General features: G+C 34.0%; 2 protein-coding genes across 3 annotated transcripts in view; one reads left to right on the top strand and one right to left on the bottom strand.

Moving 5' to 3' along the window:
• Window positions 1–57: 57 nt before the first annotated feature.
• The window catches only part of LOC122502419 (PHD finger protein 14), a 60,003-nt gene continuing 42,093 nt past the window's right edge, over window positions 58–17,967 (bottom strand). For both annotated transcript variants that reach the window (XM_043612458.1, XM_043612459.1), the window contains exons 10-12: window positions 1,537–1,814; window positions 1,351–1,459; window positions 58–415 (exon numbers count right to left, since the gene is read on the bottom strand). In XM_043612458.1, the coding sequence (XP_043468393.1) occupies window positions 395–415; window positions 1,351–1,459; window positions 1,537–1,814 (408 nt within the window). In that variant the 3' untranslated portion in view covers window positions 58–394. The remainder of the gene's footprint in view (window positions 416–1,350; window positions 1,460–1,536; window positions 1,815–17,967) is intronic.
• Window positions 10,241–17,967, top strand: part of LOC122502421 — a 36,354-nt gene continuing 28,627 nt past the window's right edge. The window contains exon 1 of the mRNA XM_043612462.1: window positions 10,241–10,818. The gene's annotated coding sequence lies outside the window, so the exon portion shown is untranslated. The remainder of the gene's footprint in view (window positions 10,819–17,967) is intronic.

Genomic DNA, 17,967 nt, shown 5'->3' with positions numbered 1-17,967 from the left:
TTGAAATCTTTTACATTTAAATATTACATTAATTTTCTCTTGGAAAAATTACACACATTTTTGTAAATCAATTTATTGAGAATAGATCTACAAAAAAACTTACACAAAGATACTTGTATATTATATGTTAAAAATATACTAAATTAAACGCATGAACGAAGTAATTTCGATAATTAGAAAATTGCATTAAGTCTAGTGTGTTACTACAAAAATAATGTAGAGATGAATCACTGAAAAAATTGCTTTCGACTATGTCGTAATTTCATTTAATCATTTTTCTTATTTGTAAGAAATTCTAAAACTTCTTACCAATTGTATTCGATTGACATCTTCAAACATAAATCTTACACATTAGTCGATTAAATAGTTGTAAGATGAATAATTTATTATTTTTCTAATTCTCGGATTCAGATGCCTAAAGTAAAAAACAAAATGTATTAATATATTTAAAGAAAAAACTAATAATTGAAATAATTTTTAAAATTATTAATACAGTAAGTTCTCGCGAGTCGTTCAATTCTCAAAAATTTTCGAGACCATAAAACTCACGAGTCGTTCAACGCATAAGCCACGCCTCCAGAACCATTTCAGGGATGTGTGAAGCATATTTATCATCCCGAAAGAAAGACAATATTTAATGACTTTGGTCCGTTTAAAACCTAGTATAAAATGTACAGCACTGAGCACTGGCGCGCATACTGGAAACTGAACAACTCGTAAATCTGAAGTGTCAGATCAGCTGTTGAACGACTCGCGAGAACTTACTGTAAATAAAAATAATAAAACACAAGAAAATAATGTTGTATAGTAGTGATATTCCCTTCCGAAATTTGTTTACAATGATTTTATGTCATCGTTTTATTGTTGTCAGAAGATGAAAAAAGAGAAGCGACGTTTCTTGACTTGATTTGTCATCATCATCAGGCTGAGCCTGCATAAATAAAAAATTACACATAAAACAAATATTGAATAATAAATTAAAACATTAATAAATAAACAGACAAAAAAGCATTTATCATTTATTTAACATTTATCATAGCTTGATGATGATGACAAACCTAGTCATCGAAACGTCGCTTCTCTTTTTTTATCTTCTGACGACAATAAAATGATGATATAAAACCATTATGTTATTTTATTCTTTCCAAGGATCGAATCTTCTACTTACGATGCGGTTACACCTCTACTGCAACAAGAGTAAGCGAGAAAGTGTATTAAATTTGAATTCTCTCTCTCTTACCCTTGTATATTATCATGGCAAGCTGCAGGCAGGCAGGCTGTCTGCAGAGGTGTAACCGCAGCTTTACTTAAAAAAAAGAAAATAATGTTGTTTTTGTCCAAATTACTTACGCTCGGATCACAATCAGCGCAGTGCCAAGAATATCCTCGACGTTTTGGTGATTTTTTCACCGGGGGATCCAAACAAGTGAAATGATAACATTTCTTGCATTCATCACACCTGAGAATAATTTTATTTGTTTTAATATATCTAAAAATTGGTTTTCAAAAAATATTCAAAAACGGAGAAAGACTAACATAACTAAATTTTGAGTTGTTCCAGGATTGCTGCAGACATTACATTGAGTAAGAAGATCAGCTTCCTTTATTTTTCTATTCATTCCTGAATATCTTCCAGTAGCGCCAGTTGTATTGACAGGTGTTGACGTCACAATCTGAGGAGGAGGCGGCAAAGGAGCAGGAAATTTTGGTGATGGTGGTTTCGGCGTAAATTCAGTGCTTGTTGACGTTGCAATAAACATTTGTGGGCTCGAATCCGAAGCAATATCTCCGTCTGGTCGTGGTATTGGTTTTATCTATACAATATATAGAAATTCAATTATGTAAAATAATTTTTATTATATATAAATATAATAATTATATAATATAATAATATATAATATATTGTAATAATTTTTATTATATATATATATATATATATATATATATATATATATAACAGTACCGCACTGCAAAAAATAGCGTCTCAAAATAAGACGTTTATAAACGTCTTATGTAAATAAGCGTCTTATTTGAGCGTCTTAAATGAAAAACATAACCTCCAAATACATGCATTTTAGAAGGCAAATAAGACGCTTATAAACGTCTTAGAAGTGACTACGTAAACGTCTTAAACCAAGACGCTCTTTTTTTACAGTGCGTCCGTGAGTATCAGGACGCCCCTTTTTTCATGAGTGGAAAAATCCTTAAGACGTAGAAAATAAGAATGACAAACATTTTTCGTATTTTTTTCCTGAAAGCTAATGAAATTATGAAAAGACTGACACCTGATCGAAAAATTTTCGTTGACTATTCTGTCAGATACAGAAAAAATACTGGATTTTGCATGCTTTTCGTAATTTTTCAATTTTTCGAAAACTAATTAACTTTTATTAGCGCTCTTGGTCTTGTTTTAATCTCTATTTAATGTAGAATCTAAATTATTAACTGGTATAGTGAAATAAATTTTTCCAAAAAAATTTGAAACTGTAAACGTAGGATTAAAAAAATTCAAAAAATTATCATGAATATTAAAGTGTCAAAAAGGTCAATGTATAATATGTTTATTTAATAGATATACTAAAATTTCGAAAAAGCTTTTTATATCACAATACCATTAATTAATTTAGATTCTACATTGAATAGAGATTGGAACAAGGCCAAGAACGCTAAAAAAAGTTAATTACTTTTCGAAAAATTGAAAAATTACGAAAAGCATGCAAAATCCAGTATTTTTTCTGTATCTGACAGAATAGTCAACTAAAATTTTTCGATCAGGTGTCAGTCTTTTCATAATTTTATTAGCTTTCAGGAAAAAAATACGAAAAATTTTTGTCATTCTTATTTTCTACGTTTTAAGCATTTTTCCACTCATGAAAAAAGGGGCGTCCTGATACTTACGGACGGTAGTGTTATATATGGGCAATTCCACGTGAGATTTAAGTCGACCTCTTAAAATCGGCCAAAAATATTTTTTTTCTATTCTGTACACGGAGAGAAATCTGTTGCGAATAATGCATAGAGTAGAGGTTATGAATATAGTATAAGCACTTACTAGCGAAAAGTATAAGAGGTCCGCCTGAATATCAGTCGACTCCGCCTAATATTCAGGCGGACTCGAGCAATAAATAGGCTCTCTGTTAGGATCTTAGCATCAAAGAATCTATGGAAAAAGTATATGAAAAGTTTCGAGCATTAATCCTAACAGATTTCTCTCCGTGTACGAAAAAAACAGATACGTATTTTTTTATTTATGTTTAATTGTCCAAATTTTCGAGTTATGAATTTTCGAAAATTTGGACTTTTAATTGTAGACCTATATTCAGTAGCTTATAAGTCCGAAAATATTGAGTTTAGGAAAAAGTTGTCAAAGAATGAAAGTTTTAGTTTTCTTTCGACTTTTAAGAAATGTAAACATAAAAATTATTTTTTAATTTTTTATTAAAAAAAAATCTTTTTTTATAAACAAATTAATTTTTTTAACTTTGGGCCGGATTTTTTTTTAATTTTTTTTTATTTTTTTGTACCTTATAATATAGAGAAGATTTTCCCAAAAAGTCCCAAAATGGGCCTGATGTGTTAAATGAGTTTTGAAATATTTTCAAAAATCACTTGCACACGGAAAGAAAAAGTCCGTCAATCATTAATAGACTAGTATATTACTTTGAGACGGGACACAAAATCATTGAATGGATAACATAATATGAGTCACAATCAGTGACGAGTTGCTTGCTAAAATTTAGAAAACTTTCATCAATATATAAAACTCGTTCACTAAAATTTAGAAAACTGTCTATTAAATTTTCTATGACTATCAAAAGCATTCAAAAAATTCAACTTCTTTCAGAATTATCCCTAATTTTAGACACTATTTGGTACAGAATGAACACATTTTTTTCGTTGCACAGTTCCGATATTTTATTTACACACAAAAAAATATGGTAAGTTTGACTACTTTTTTACTATTTCCTGTAGTTCCTATAGGCGCCCGTAACATTATTTAGTAAAATGAACTATGACAGAATAGTTAGTCTAACTGTAAAATGTAGTAATAAATACCATTTTTACAGTAAATTTAACTACTAAAACAGTTATCTTAACTATTTGTTGTTAGTCATACTAACTGCTTCATTTAGTTGCAGTAACTAAATTTTCATAGTTCCTATAGGCGCCCGTAACAAATTTTACTTGTAACAACTGTAAAAAATAGTTAAATTAACTATTTAAAGTAGGAAAATGAAATTATTTATTTGTTTTTTATTATTATTGAGGTCCATTTTTTTATATTTTCTCTCACCTATTTTTGTTCATATATAATTTATATATTAAATTCTTATACACCTAACAGAGAAAAATCCCCAAACGCCGGGGATTGAACGCACGACCCTAACATTCGCAAACCGATAACCTAACCACCTAACCACGCTCGCACGCTACGATGACTGGCATTGTACTTGAGAACATTCTTCTTAGATTCAGTCATAATAACTACTCCGTTTAGTTGCAGTAACTAATTTTTTAAGCTCAAGGACTTAGTTGAAATGTAGCCAGCATATGATTTTAAATGACTCAACGATAGTGCAGTAGTCAAAAGTACTGTTGAAAATAGTTATTTTCAGAATTTCTGTAGTAAAATTATCCACTTTTTACTAGTTATAAAAAAATTAAACTTACTATTTTCATATAGTAAAAATAACATAAAAATTGTTACTTTTATGACTTTTGTAGTTATAAAAATAAATGTTTCTTACCACCATAGAGATAAATTATTAAAAGCTAGTAAGAATTGGTTCTTTTCTACTACAGGAATTCCGAAAATAACTATTTTTAACAGTACTTTTAACTACTGCACTATTGTTGAGTTATTCACAATCATAACGTGTAGTAGTAATTTTAACTACATAAAACCTACTATTCAATTTTAGTTCCACTAACTATGGAAGTTTAGTTAAAATGCTGCTGAATATGGTAGTTTTAACTATATTTTTTTAACTGCACATATGTGGATGTTTTTACCACTCACGTTTTTTCTCTGTAGAAAAAAATGATCTTTTCAACTGCATAAATAGTAAAAATAACTATTTTCAACAATTGATTTCACTATATGAAAACAGTAAATTTCTTTCTTTCTCTGCAACTAGTAAGAAATAGTTGTTTTAACTACATAAATCATAAAAGTAACAACTTTCAGAGGTTGTATTTACTATATAAAAACAGTAAGTCTCATTTTGTTTGCAACTAATACAAAATAGTTATTTTTTCTACCACAATAGTAAAATTAACCATTTTTAACAATAGTTTTTACTACTACACTATAGTTGAGCCATTTACAAGCATCTGTTAGTTATTTCAACTACGTAAAGTAGTTATTTTAACTACATAAAACCAACTACTTCATTTTGGTTCCACTAACTGAGGAGGTGTAGTTAAAATGCTGCTGAATATGGTAGTTTTAACTACTTTTTTTCTAACTACACAAATGTGGTTGTTTTTACCATTCGCATTTTTTTTCTGTGTACACTCTTAGACGCTTTAGACCAACACATTTTCGCACTTATAATAACTACACGTAGAAACGCACACTTATAACACTTTAAGTTTAGAAGCGAACTGTTCTTATATACCAAATAACAAAATTTTTCACAACTTGTGAGAAATGATTTTGCACTAATAACTACTTTTTAATTAGCGAGAAATATAAAAGAAAATATATTTTCATCGCGAGGTCAATTTCTAGACGCAATTCAACTGCAAATTATTAGTTAAGTTAAATATTCACATTACACATACATAATAGAATATAGGGATTTGTATATCAGACAGCAAAAACACATGGACTACAGAGAAACCGGAAGAAATGCGCATCGGTACACTGCGCAACAATGCGCTAGTGAAGAGCGCCGATTTAGAATACGAGTCAACTAACGTTTCACAAACTTTCACTAATGATTCGTAAACATTCAAACAGCCATTGATAACAATTCAGCATTAAATCTAAAACACACTCAAAAAAAAAACTAGTAGATTTGACTACTTTTTAACTACCCTGAGTGATTCAATAGGTCCTCAACTGAATTTAAAAATTTATATTTACTACCGAAAGTAGTAAAAAGAACTAAGAATTTAGTTGATGTAATTAGATTTTGTAGTTGTTTTTGCAATTTAACTACTTTTTTTAGTTATATAAACTATTATTCTTCAACTATATTCAAAGTAGTAAAATCAACTACACAAAAATTGTTAGTAAAACTAAAAAAGTAATTAATTTGACAACTTTCAACTCAACTAGGTAATAGTAGTTAAAGATTTCGACCGAATTTTTTTCAGTGCAATTGGTCACATACTGGCATTCTAATCAATCCATGACTCCTTTTCAATCGTTAAGTAAAGTTAAGTAACCATCAACGGAAAAAGTGTCCCGTCTCAAAGTAATATACTAATCCATTAATGGTTGACGGACTTTTTCTTTCCGTGCAAGCATCACAGTGGGATTTTTTTACAATTAACTTTCTAAAACTGTCTACAAGGTATAAATTTTAATATATTTGAATTTTCTTTGTTTTAAATAAAAGGGTCTACGCTGTAAACAGTTTTAAAAAGTTAAATGTAAAAAAAATCCCACTGTGATGCTTGCAAGTGATTTTTGAAAATATTTTAAAACTCATTTAACACATCAGGCCCATTTCGGGACTTTTTGGAAAATCTTCTCTATATTATAAGGTACAAAAAAAATAATAAAAAAATAAAAAAAGGCCCAAAGTTAAAAAAAATTAATTTGTTTATAAAAATAATTTTTTTTTCAAGAAAAAATTTAAAAAGAAATTTTTTGTTTACATTTCTTACACACTAAAAAAAAAGTTTTACTTTCAGCCTCTTTTTGAGGCTGAATTTAAGGTGTAAACGGAGTCAGCCCCGTTAAACAAGGACAGTCTTATGTGAAATACATGGGCTGAATTTAAGGTGTAAACGGAGTCAGACTTTTTTTTCCTGTGTAAAAGTCGAAAGAAAACTAAAACTTTCATTCTTTGACAACTTTTTCCTAAACTCAATATTTTCGGACTTATAAGCTACTAAATATAGGTCTACAATTAGAAGTCCAAATTTTCGAAAATTTGGACAATTAAACATAAATAAAAAAATACGTATCTGTTTTTTTCGATACAGAATAGAAAAACATTATTTTTGGCCGATTTTAAGAGGTCGACTTAAATCTCACGTGGAATTGCCCATATATATGTCGTAGGCAAATAGAAAAATCCGGCAATTTAGCTTAATGCCTAGGCATTGGGCTAAATGCCGGCAAGTACATAAATGAATCGTGAAAAATGGTTATTTTTCTATTTGCCTGAAATCAATTAGTCATTTAACTTATTGACTAGGCGTTAAGGAAATTGCCTAAGTAGCACCTGGCAAATAGAAAAATGAGAATATGTGCATGTGTCACTCAACAGAAATATTAAAAAAAATATGTCAAAATTAATTAACACAAATATTTTATTATCAATAATAATAGTCTATCGGATCACCAATTTGGTTTCCGTAAAGGCAAATCCACAGTTGATGCTATCCAGGCAGTTGTGGACATAGCCAAAACAGGAAAAAACAAATTGGGACCTGGAAAAAAGAAGAGCTTCTGCGCGTTGGTAGCAATTGACATATACGCAACGCGTTTAATTCCGCAAGATGGAAAGATCTCATCGAGTCGATAAAAAAGAAAAACATGCCGCCCTACTTGTTGCGGATAATGGATAATTATCTTAGCGACAGGTGGGTTATATATGAGGGAGACACCTGCATTCTCAAGGAAGAGATGCAGTGTGGGGCTCCTCAAGGCTCGAGGGTGGGTCTTTGCGGACGACGCGTTGTTAGTGTGCACTGCCGAAAGTGAGGAGGCTCTTGGGACATTGGTGAACGAATGTCTGCGACTAGCAAAAAGCTGGCTGGATACCAGAGGTCTTGAAATGGCCCTGGAAAAGACCGAGGCACTGCTGGTCACAGACAGACGTGGTTATGAGCTCCCACGAATCGTGATAGACGGATTCGAGGTCAAGTGGAGTAAGCAAATTAAATATCTTGGTGTGGAGTTGGATGGAAGGTTAAACTTCCACCACCACATGGCTACGGCGTCAAATAAGGCGATCGAGTGTGCGGCTAATCTTTCACTGTTAATGCCGAACGTAGGCGGACTCCGTGAACAAAAACGAAGACTGGTGGCGAGTGTCGCCCACGCTAAAATGCTCTATGCAGCACCAGCGTGGGCCCCATCCCTGAGGAGTAAAAGATGTGTGACCATCTGTGAAAAGGTACTGTCAGCGCAGAGATCGATAACAACGCGTATCATCTCTGCATATAAGACGGTATCTACGAGCGCTGTACAGGTCCTTGCAAGTGTCCCGCCAGCAGATCTTTTGGCGAGGGAAAGGGAAGAAATGTTTCTCTTTTCTAAAGAAAGAAGTTCCTTGGATGAGGAAATAAGACCAAGCAAGGGCCTGATCAGCAAAGAAGCGAGGCACAGGCTCATAGAAAGATGGCAAGAAAGATGGGATGGTGAGGAAAAAGGTCGATGGACTTATCGCCTTATCCCGGCACTCGCCACCTGGATAAATAGGAAACACGGTCAGGTTTCCTATTATCTTACTCAGGCGCTCACAGGTCACGGGTGTTTTAACTCGTACCTGTGTCGCTTTAAATTACGCGAGGACGAGGTGTGTGCATATTGCCAGTTCCCTGAGGACAACGCGGAGCACACCCTCTTCTCATGCAGAAAATGGGACTTGAAGAGGCGGGCCATGTTCGAAGGTGTAAACAGTCAAGTTACACCGGAGAACATGGTATCGCTGATGACCCAGTCAGAAGAGAATTGGCGGCAAGTGGAGAACTTTATAATCTCGGTTATGTCGAGAAAGGACCTCGACGGCCGCCAAAAAAGCGTAATTTAAACAGCTTTTAAATTTGTTTGTTCGTTTCTTATTAATTTATTTTGTGATTTAATTGTCCTTATACATTGTTTAATTTGTTTTGTGTTTTTTATTCGTCGTTGTACAGTTTTGTCTTTTCAACATTATAAACGTGTTTATTTTTTTTCTTTTCTTTTTTATATCCGTTTACAATTTTATCTTTTGACTTTTAATACTTCTTAAACAATTTTTTTTTATTATTGTTGTGCTGTAAATTCCGCTTAGACTATGAAATAGTTTTAATCATTTTTTTAACTACGGACGCAGGAAAACCGCAGAGAGAAGAAGAAGGTCGCATTAGCGACAGAGTTGGAGCGCCACCCTCGAAGGCTAAAGTCTTACGACAGTTCCGAGGGAGGGTAAAGGGCTCTAGAAGAAGGGTTACGGGTTTTAGTGGGTCGGGCTGGTAATAGGTCGCCAGTTTATTAAATTTATTATAACATTTATTTATTTATTTATCTTTTTTCTAATATTTCCTTTTGTTTCATTTTACCAACCCCACATAACCTTGGAGTGCGGAATCCAAGGTATCTGTAGGCTGATTTCCCAAAAGTCCCTAAGCAAAAAAAAAAAATAATAATAATAATGGACCTAATCGAGGAAGTCGATAAGGACCCATGGGGTCTGGCTTTTAAAATCGTTACTAAGAAATTAGCGACGAGGCAAAAGACCCCCGGCCTGGACAATCCCGATTGGGTCAGAAAGATAATAAATTCTTTGTTTCCTCCTGCGGAACCATACCTTAGAAGGGACTGGAGTTTTTGCAAAGTCGAAGAGGAAGAACTCTTCACACTTAGTGAACTGCAAAAAGCAGGCAAAAGATTGAAAACAGGCAAGGCGCCTGGAATCGATGGGATAAGTAACGAGATCCTAAAGTTGGTTATCAACACTTCACCCCAGATTCTGCTTCGATGCTTCAATCTTTGCCTTGAGAGAGGAGAGTTCTTCCGCGACTGGAAGCGACAGAGGTTAGTCCTCCTAAGGAAAGGTGAAAAACCTCTAGATAAAGTCTCATCATACAGGCCTATATGCCTGTTGGATACGATGGGTAAACTCCTAGAGGATATGGTTCTGCAGAAAATGCAAAGCCACTTGACCGGAGAGAATAGTCTATCGGATCACCAATTTGGTTTCCGTAAAGGCAAGTCCACAGTTGATGCTATCCAGGCAATTGTGGACATAGCCAAAGCAGGAAAAAACAAATTGGGACCTGGAAAAAAGAAGAGCTTCTGCGCGTTGGTAGCAATTGACATACGCAACGCGTTTAATTCCGCAAGATGGAAAGATCTCATCGAGTCGATGAAAAAGAAAAACGAGTTTCGATTGAACATTCGAAGCGAACAGTTACCAAGCAGAAAAATAAAAAGCGTTCCCTTTAAGAACGCTCTACCTGTTACAAAACTAAGTGATGCAATCATAAACCAAAATGTTTTAATAAAAATAAGTGAAGTATAAATCAAAATTTATACATTCATTTGAATAACTTAAAATGTGCTAAACTCAGTATCAGAGCAATAAAATTATACTTAAATAACCCCAGAACAATAAACTAACCCTAATAAACTGATGTAATTAGTTGAAAGTTACAATTACATATTAGATACATGAACATAATACGATAAATTACAGTGATCTGATTTCATCTACAATAAAAGGAAAAGGAAGGAAGCAAATAAGTCGGAAGAGGTTAAAATTATAATTATATTGGCTATACATAAAATTATAAGGACAGCGTACAAGTGAACAATCTCGATATCAACAAGTGTCGCAACCACCTAAACAAGTTATTCCTTACAAATTGACCTTTCAAACCAACTCAACTACATCCTTTGTTTGGTTCGCTAGTTTTCATCACATTTGTAAGGTAATTGATTTGACTCGGCTTATGACAATATATTTTTAAATATTTATAAATATATATACATATAAAATTCAATATTTAAGATAATCAAATAAATTGATATACATAAATTTTTTGGATCAAATAAAAAATATATAAATATATATTTTTCCTTTTTTTTCTGTTTCTTGATATCTGCTCCAAGCAGTAATATTAAAATTATGAAATTAGACATTTTGTTTTCTCTTAATTAAAGACTATATTGTTTTCTATTATGAATTTAAACCTCGAGCTTCTTTGTTATTCGAATCGTACTTACTTTTCCCTCTAATAAATTTCTGCTACTAAATTAAAATAATAATAGTAACAGAAATTTTGAGATTTATACCAAAATACAGGAATAAATTTTCTTATTATATTTTATACAGACCCCGATTTAACTTGTCTGTTAAAAACAAAACTGAATAAAACTAAAATAAACTTAAATAACTAAAACTAAACAACTAGTTTAATAAATAGCAACAAATATAACTATTAAAGAGAAGGGAGATATAACAATAATTATAGGATTTTTGTCGGATAAATAACCAAACATATCGATATCATCATCAATAAGTCATTGCAAGTTATAAGAATAATAATGACAATAATATACTAAATTTCTAAGGCATGTGAGTCTTGAACTGATTAGTGATTTTCAAGATTTAATATATTGACATGTTGAATTAATTGGTTAATTTAAAATGACCTCTTTATTCGAATAATAAACTCCATTGTTTTGTATTATAATTAACTTTTTCTGGGGTTTTTTTTCTTTTCTCCCCTATAATTTTTTTCTTTACTTTACCGTCAATTGGCATGACCAGGCGACACAACCATCATCACGGTAAGAGAAGGAACAGGAGAGGTAAAGAGGGTAAATTGGTGAGTCAACAGACTGTAGATATAAACCAAAATCGTTCCAACTCCCTCAATCAAAATAATAAATCTAATCCAATTCCCAAACTTAATTCACCACCACCTGGTTTCTCTGGTACCTCAGTAATTGATTCACTAAGAGAGGATTTGAACCAAGAAAACTCAATAGACAGAGTTAAAAGAATCACTAACCAACTATCGAGAAGACTAGACAGATCTACTCCAACTATGATGTTTACAAATTCTTCTTTCCATTCCTCTCCTGCAAATAGTAAAAGAACCTTCGATAACTTAACAAACAATAAAATAGAAACTCCCCAAGAACGCTCAAATTCATTATCTCCCGGTGTCTTGCACTCTAAGAAAAAATTTAGGGCGATAATCACAGGACTTCCAGATGCAAATTCTCTCCAAATACAAATTGATATGGGAACATTTAGGGCCAGCTCACCAAGTACCTCTGAACAATTTCCACCAAATTTAGATACAAACCCAGACTTAACCCATGAAACACAAAATTCTAAAAAAACAATCCTTATCCACCTCCACAACAAAATCAAAATGATCCAGAATTCTAATGGGTTTCTCCATATCTCACACCTAGCGACTACAAGCACCTCTACAATAACACTCATGACTCTCCGTATATGGTCCTCATCGAATCAACCAACCCCCAAAGGAACTTGGGAAAACTGGACCCAATAGCTATAGGGAAAAAATTCTCTAAATGGATTACGGGAGACAGAAAGATCTATATAAGTGGAAAAAATCAAGTAAAGATCCTTTGCGACCTACTCGAAGATGCCAACTCCCTCCTATCCTCCACTGAGTTATCTAATATGGAACTGGCTTCATATATTCCACAATCTTTACTCTTCCGTAAGGGCAACATTAACGTTCTAAAAACCCACTCGGTAACCGAAATTATAAATAATGTAGACGAAGAAACATTCTATTTTAGCATCAGCGGTTAGAAGAAGACAAAGAGGCAGTAATTTACTACTTGACTCAATTGAATTAAGATTTAAATCCGACTCCATCCCCAAAACGGTATTTATACACAGTGTGGCTCATCATGTATACCCTGTCATCCCACAACCTAAAAGATGCCACAATTGCCAACTATTTGGACATATTTTAGCCCAATGTAAAGCATCAAGATCAATTTGTGAATTCTGTGGGGGATTTCATGAGTCCACTAATTGTGAAGACCAATCTTTTTCTAATTTCTGTTTTAATTGCGCAGGAGATCATAAATCTTCATCTAGTATCTGCCCAGTATATAGATTTGAATACCTATTTATGAAGGAACGCTACATACATAACCTCTCTAGAAATGAAGCTATCTTCAATCTCCAACAGAGAGGAATTTTAATGCTCAGATCTGATGATGTAGTAATTGAAGCACCAGGGATTTCTGAAGAATTAAACCCCACAGACCAATCCTTATCTTCTAAAGAAGACTCCCATCTCACAGATCAGGCTAGTTCAGTTAATCTTAATGTTCTACACCAAAACGAATCTAATAAAATAACATCCGATCCTATCCTTAATCCAACGGGTAATATCTCCCAGGAATCCACTCCAAGCAACCTACTAAATGATATGGATATGGATACAACACCAATCATAGAATCCACTAACCATCTTCATATTGAAACCAATAACCTGACAATCCTAAAACCCCCACCCCATCCTTAACCAAACCAGGCTAACCTAATCGTTAATCTGTCTGAAAAACAACATCTATACTAAGTCTCACATGCCTTTAATGTACCATAGCTTATTAAGTTAATTAGTTTATTTAAGTGTAAAATCGGGAAAAGTACTGTCCAAAATGGACTTTAAATGCGCAACTTGGAACGCACGAAGCCTAATCAAAAAGAAGATCAATTGCGAAACTCTCTTATTACAATATAACCTAGACTTACTTTCAGTAACCGAAACATGGTTCACTGAAAAAAACAAAAATTATAAAATCAAAGGATACTCATGCATCAGGTGTGACCGAAATCTCCCCACTCCAGGAGGAGGTACAGCAATATTTATTAAATCCTCATATATATTTGAACAGATCGATCTAACAGGCCCTTAGACCGATATTCTCCATTAGGGTTAATACCCTCCTGGGCAGATTGTACATTATCTCTGCCTATATTCCTCCCAATGCCAGAGTCTCAATCAATTTAATATCTGAACTAGCCACTAAAATCCCTTCTGACGGTAAAATTATTTTGATGGGGGACTTTAATGCCCACCTCCCTGATTACTTACCTTACCACCTCAACAAAATGGGCAAAATGATCAACTACTTACAGGAGATCCTAGATGTTAATATTATCAATGACGATGCCCCCACAATAAGTCATACCCAGGGGTCGTTGGGTAGCGTTCTTGATTTACAATTGGTGTCCTCCGATCTGTCCTATATTTGTACCTCTGAAACCCTGAATGAAAGCTTTGGCAGCGACCATTACCCAGTCACTTTGATCATTCCGATCAAACTAGAAACAAACTGTCAGAGTTCTACAAGGTTAAATCTAAAAAAGGTTAATTGGGTCGAATTTAATAAACTGATGTTAACCAACTTACCGGCTTTTGATGAGTTCGAAAATAACCTTTTAAGTAAATACGACTGTTTCACTGCCTCTATAGTCGAATCACTGATCTCAGCGGGAGCTTATATCCCAAACAATTCAAACCCTTCTTCACCTATCAAGCCCTCATGGTGGTCAGAGGAATGGAATAAAGTCCTTGCAGAAAAAAAGAAAGCAAGAAAAGCCTATCTTCTTAACCCAAATAGAGAAAACTTTGACCTATACTTGGAAATTGAGAAAAACTCGGAGAAAGCCTTAATGGAACAAAAAAAGAAATCATTTAGATCTCTCTGCAATTCAATTTCACCCAGTTTAGGTTCAAAAAGGATTTGGAGCTTAATAAGGGCTTTCTCAGGTAAATTCTCGAAAGCAAATATTAAGTCAAATGATCCAAACTCGGAGGAATTACTTAGGTTACAAAATGATATAGTTAGAGAAGATATTCTTCCTATCCCACACAATAAAATCACACAAATAGACGAAAACGACATCTACAACTCACCTTTTACTAAAACCGAAATTTATGCAGCACTTTCTAAATGTAAAAAAGACTCAGCCCCGGGACTAGACAAGATATCTTATGCAGTAATAAAGAGACTTCCATTACCGTGTCTTGAAAAAATAATTGAATTCTATAACGTCTGCTTTAAACAATCGGAATTCCCGAATTCATGGTATTCTACTTTGGTTAAATTTATCCCAAAACCCAATGGTAAAGGTTTTCGACCGATCTCTCTTACTTCAGCTTTGGGTAAACTGATGGAGAGGTTGGTCAATACCAGACTCGAGCACTTTGTTGAGCAGCGGGGCTTGATTCCGGATCACCAGTTCGGCTTTCGTAGGGAACGTTCCGCTTTGGACTGTGTCTCATATCTGTCTGCTGATATCTTGAGAAACTTTGTCAGGGGAAAAAAATCGTCGCAGTAGCCCTAGACATAAAAGGTGCATTTAATGCTCTGTTGCCTTCAGCCGTTTTAACTCAACTTACGGAGCTAGGGGTGCCCTCCAGAATACATAACTTCGTATCATTCATGATAACAAATAGGATGCTCTTTTTTGGAGGAGAATCTTCCGCACCGCGAATTTGTGGAGTGGGGGTCCCTCAGGGTGGAGTACTCTCTCCCCTCCTTTTTAATCTCGCACTCAGAGAAATCAAGACAGTTATCCAAGGGGATGTAGAGATCTTACAGTTTCCTGATGACATTCTTCAGCATGCATCGGATGAAGACATGAATATAGCTCAGTCATCGATTGAGGCGGCTATTGATAGATTGATTTCTTGGTTAGCTGAGTTGGGGTTTAGCGTTGCAGCAGGCAAAAACCAATTATGTATTTTTTCCAGAAGTTCAGACGACCTTTCGCAAGAGACAATTAGGGTGGGTAACAACCAAATTACTAACGAGGGAAAGTTAACATACCTGGGGGTTATTATGGACCATAAACTCAATTGGCATGACCACATATCCGACCTGGTGGTACGAGCCAACAGGTCACTTAACATTATCAGATCACTCGCAAAAGTTACCTACGGGGCTCACCCGGATTCAATGCTGGTGGTCTATCGTGGCTTTACAAGAGCACTGCTAGAATGGGCCTCCATACTTTTTTCCAATGCAGGGAAGACAAGGCTGTCAGCGCTGGACAGAGTACAGTATGCAGCCCTAAGAGCGGCCCTGGGTTGTATGCGCACTTCCCCAATCCCAATTCTTCTCTCTGAGGCCGGAGAACCGACCTTAGAGATCAGAAGATCGTTACTTCTCCACAGAAACATCATCAGAATATCTAGTTGGAGCAATAACCCTTTACTCCAGAAGCTGAACTCTGTTCTTGAGGAGTTCGCTCCCAATAAACAACTCCCAAAATATCTAACAGAATTCCCACCTATAAAATATTTAACTCCCACAGCCGAAATAATCTCTACTCTACAGGTACCACAAAGAGCGGCACATTTTGACAGAACTTGGAATTGATGTTTGAAATTGACAGTTATGTGGACAAAGATTCTGGATTTGATATTAGGACATCAGCTACCCCACAAGAAACCTTTAATTTAAACATCTTAAATAAATTTCATAACTACACCCCGATTTATTCGGATGGTGCTTTTTCAGAACGGAATTTTAACTCGAGCTGTAGCATATATGTGCCGTCTACCCAGCATAGACTAGGGATTAGATTACTGGGATGTTGGTCTCCAATTATGGCGGAGCTGAGCGGAATCCACTCAGCTCTCAAGTACTCAATAGAAAAAAATTGGACAAGTGCGAGTTGTACTCGCACTGCAATGGCGAGTTCCGCACACAAATATTAAAACAATACTTGCAACATTGATCGGTAATTGGTAGAATTAAAATAAACAATTAAAAAAATATATTAAAATCATTTGATAAAAAAAAATAACTAAAAAAAATTAAAGTATTGTATATCTCATATTGTAAACAATAATAAGCAGAGGAACTATAATAAATTTTGAAAATTTTGTTCCTCTGCTTATTATTGTTTACAATATTAGATATACAATACTTTAATTTTTTTTAGTTATTTTTTTTATCAAATGATTTTAATATATTTTTATAATTGTTTATTTTAATTCTACCAATTACCGATCAATGTTGCAAGTATTGTTTTAATATTTGTGTGCGGAACCCGCCATTGCAGTGCGAGTAGAACTCGCACTTGTCCAATTTTTTTTTTATTTTTAGTTAAGAAATTAAAGTCAGAAAACAATCTCTCATTTATTCTCTTAAAATTTCACTCTCTTCCTTAAAATATTTAATGCCACGTGTTTAAACTAAAAAAAAATTAAAAAAATTTTTTTTTTTTGAAAAAAAAATTAAAACAAAAATTTTTTTTCATTTTTTTTCAAAAAGTTTCTTAAATAAATTTTTTGTCGTCAGAATGTAATAATACACTAGGATACCAATTTTCAGCTCATTAGGTCAAATAATGTAAAAGTTAGGAAAAAAAAAATTTTTCTAAAAAATTTTTTAGTTTTTCCTTGACAACGCTATGGCCATCATTACATATCAAGTTCTCTATATTTTTCCTGTAATATTCGAGTAAAAATACACCAGCATGCAAAATTTCAGCTCTCCATGTCGAATAGTTTAGAAGTTAAGAGGGGGGGAATGGTCACTTTTATGCATTTTTGGCCAAAAATCTTGTTATTTCCTTGACAACGCTATGCCCATCACGTCCAATCACATTCGCTATATTTTTCCTGTAATCTACGAGTGAAAATACATATCTGGAGCAAATTTGAGCTCTCTAGGTCAAATAGTTTAGCCGCTAGGGGGGGGGGGACACGATTTGGCTACGGACAACAGAGTCTCACCAATAGGGTTCCGCCGATACACCGTAGGTGTACGGAACCCTAAAAACATCACAAACCCCCTTATTTTAACAGACTCTCTAAGCACTCTTCAGATACTGAAGGACAGATTGGGCTCATTAAAGTCAAGGATCTTGGTCCATGAGATAGCGTCAATGATAACACAGTTGTTGGGAAACAACCAAGAAATTAAACTAATTTGGATCCCGGCTCTAAGGATGACTTAAAAAACATGATAAATAATGATCATAGATCAACAGTCAAATTGGACTGGCCTTTTTTCCCGGTAACCAGAACTCGACAGGTATACTTCCATTATATAACCAA

Source organism: Leptopilina heterotoma, unplaced genomic scaffold (genome assembly GCF_015476425.1).
Source record: "Leptopilina heterotoma isolate Lh14 unplaced genomic scaffold, ASM1547642v1 Lhet_228, whole genome shotgun sequence".
NCBI lineage: Eukaryota > Metazoa > Arthropoda > Insecta > Hymenoptera > Figitidae > Leptopilina > Leptopilina heterotoma.
This window is presented reverse-complemented; position numbering and strand designations above follow the sequence as displayed.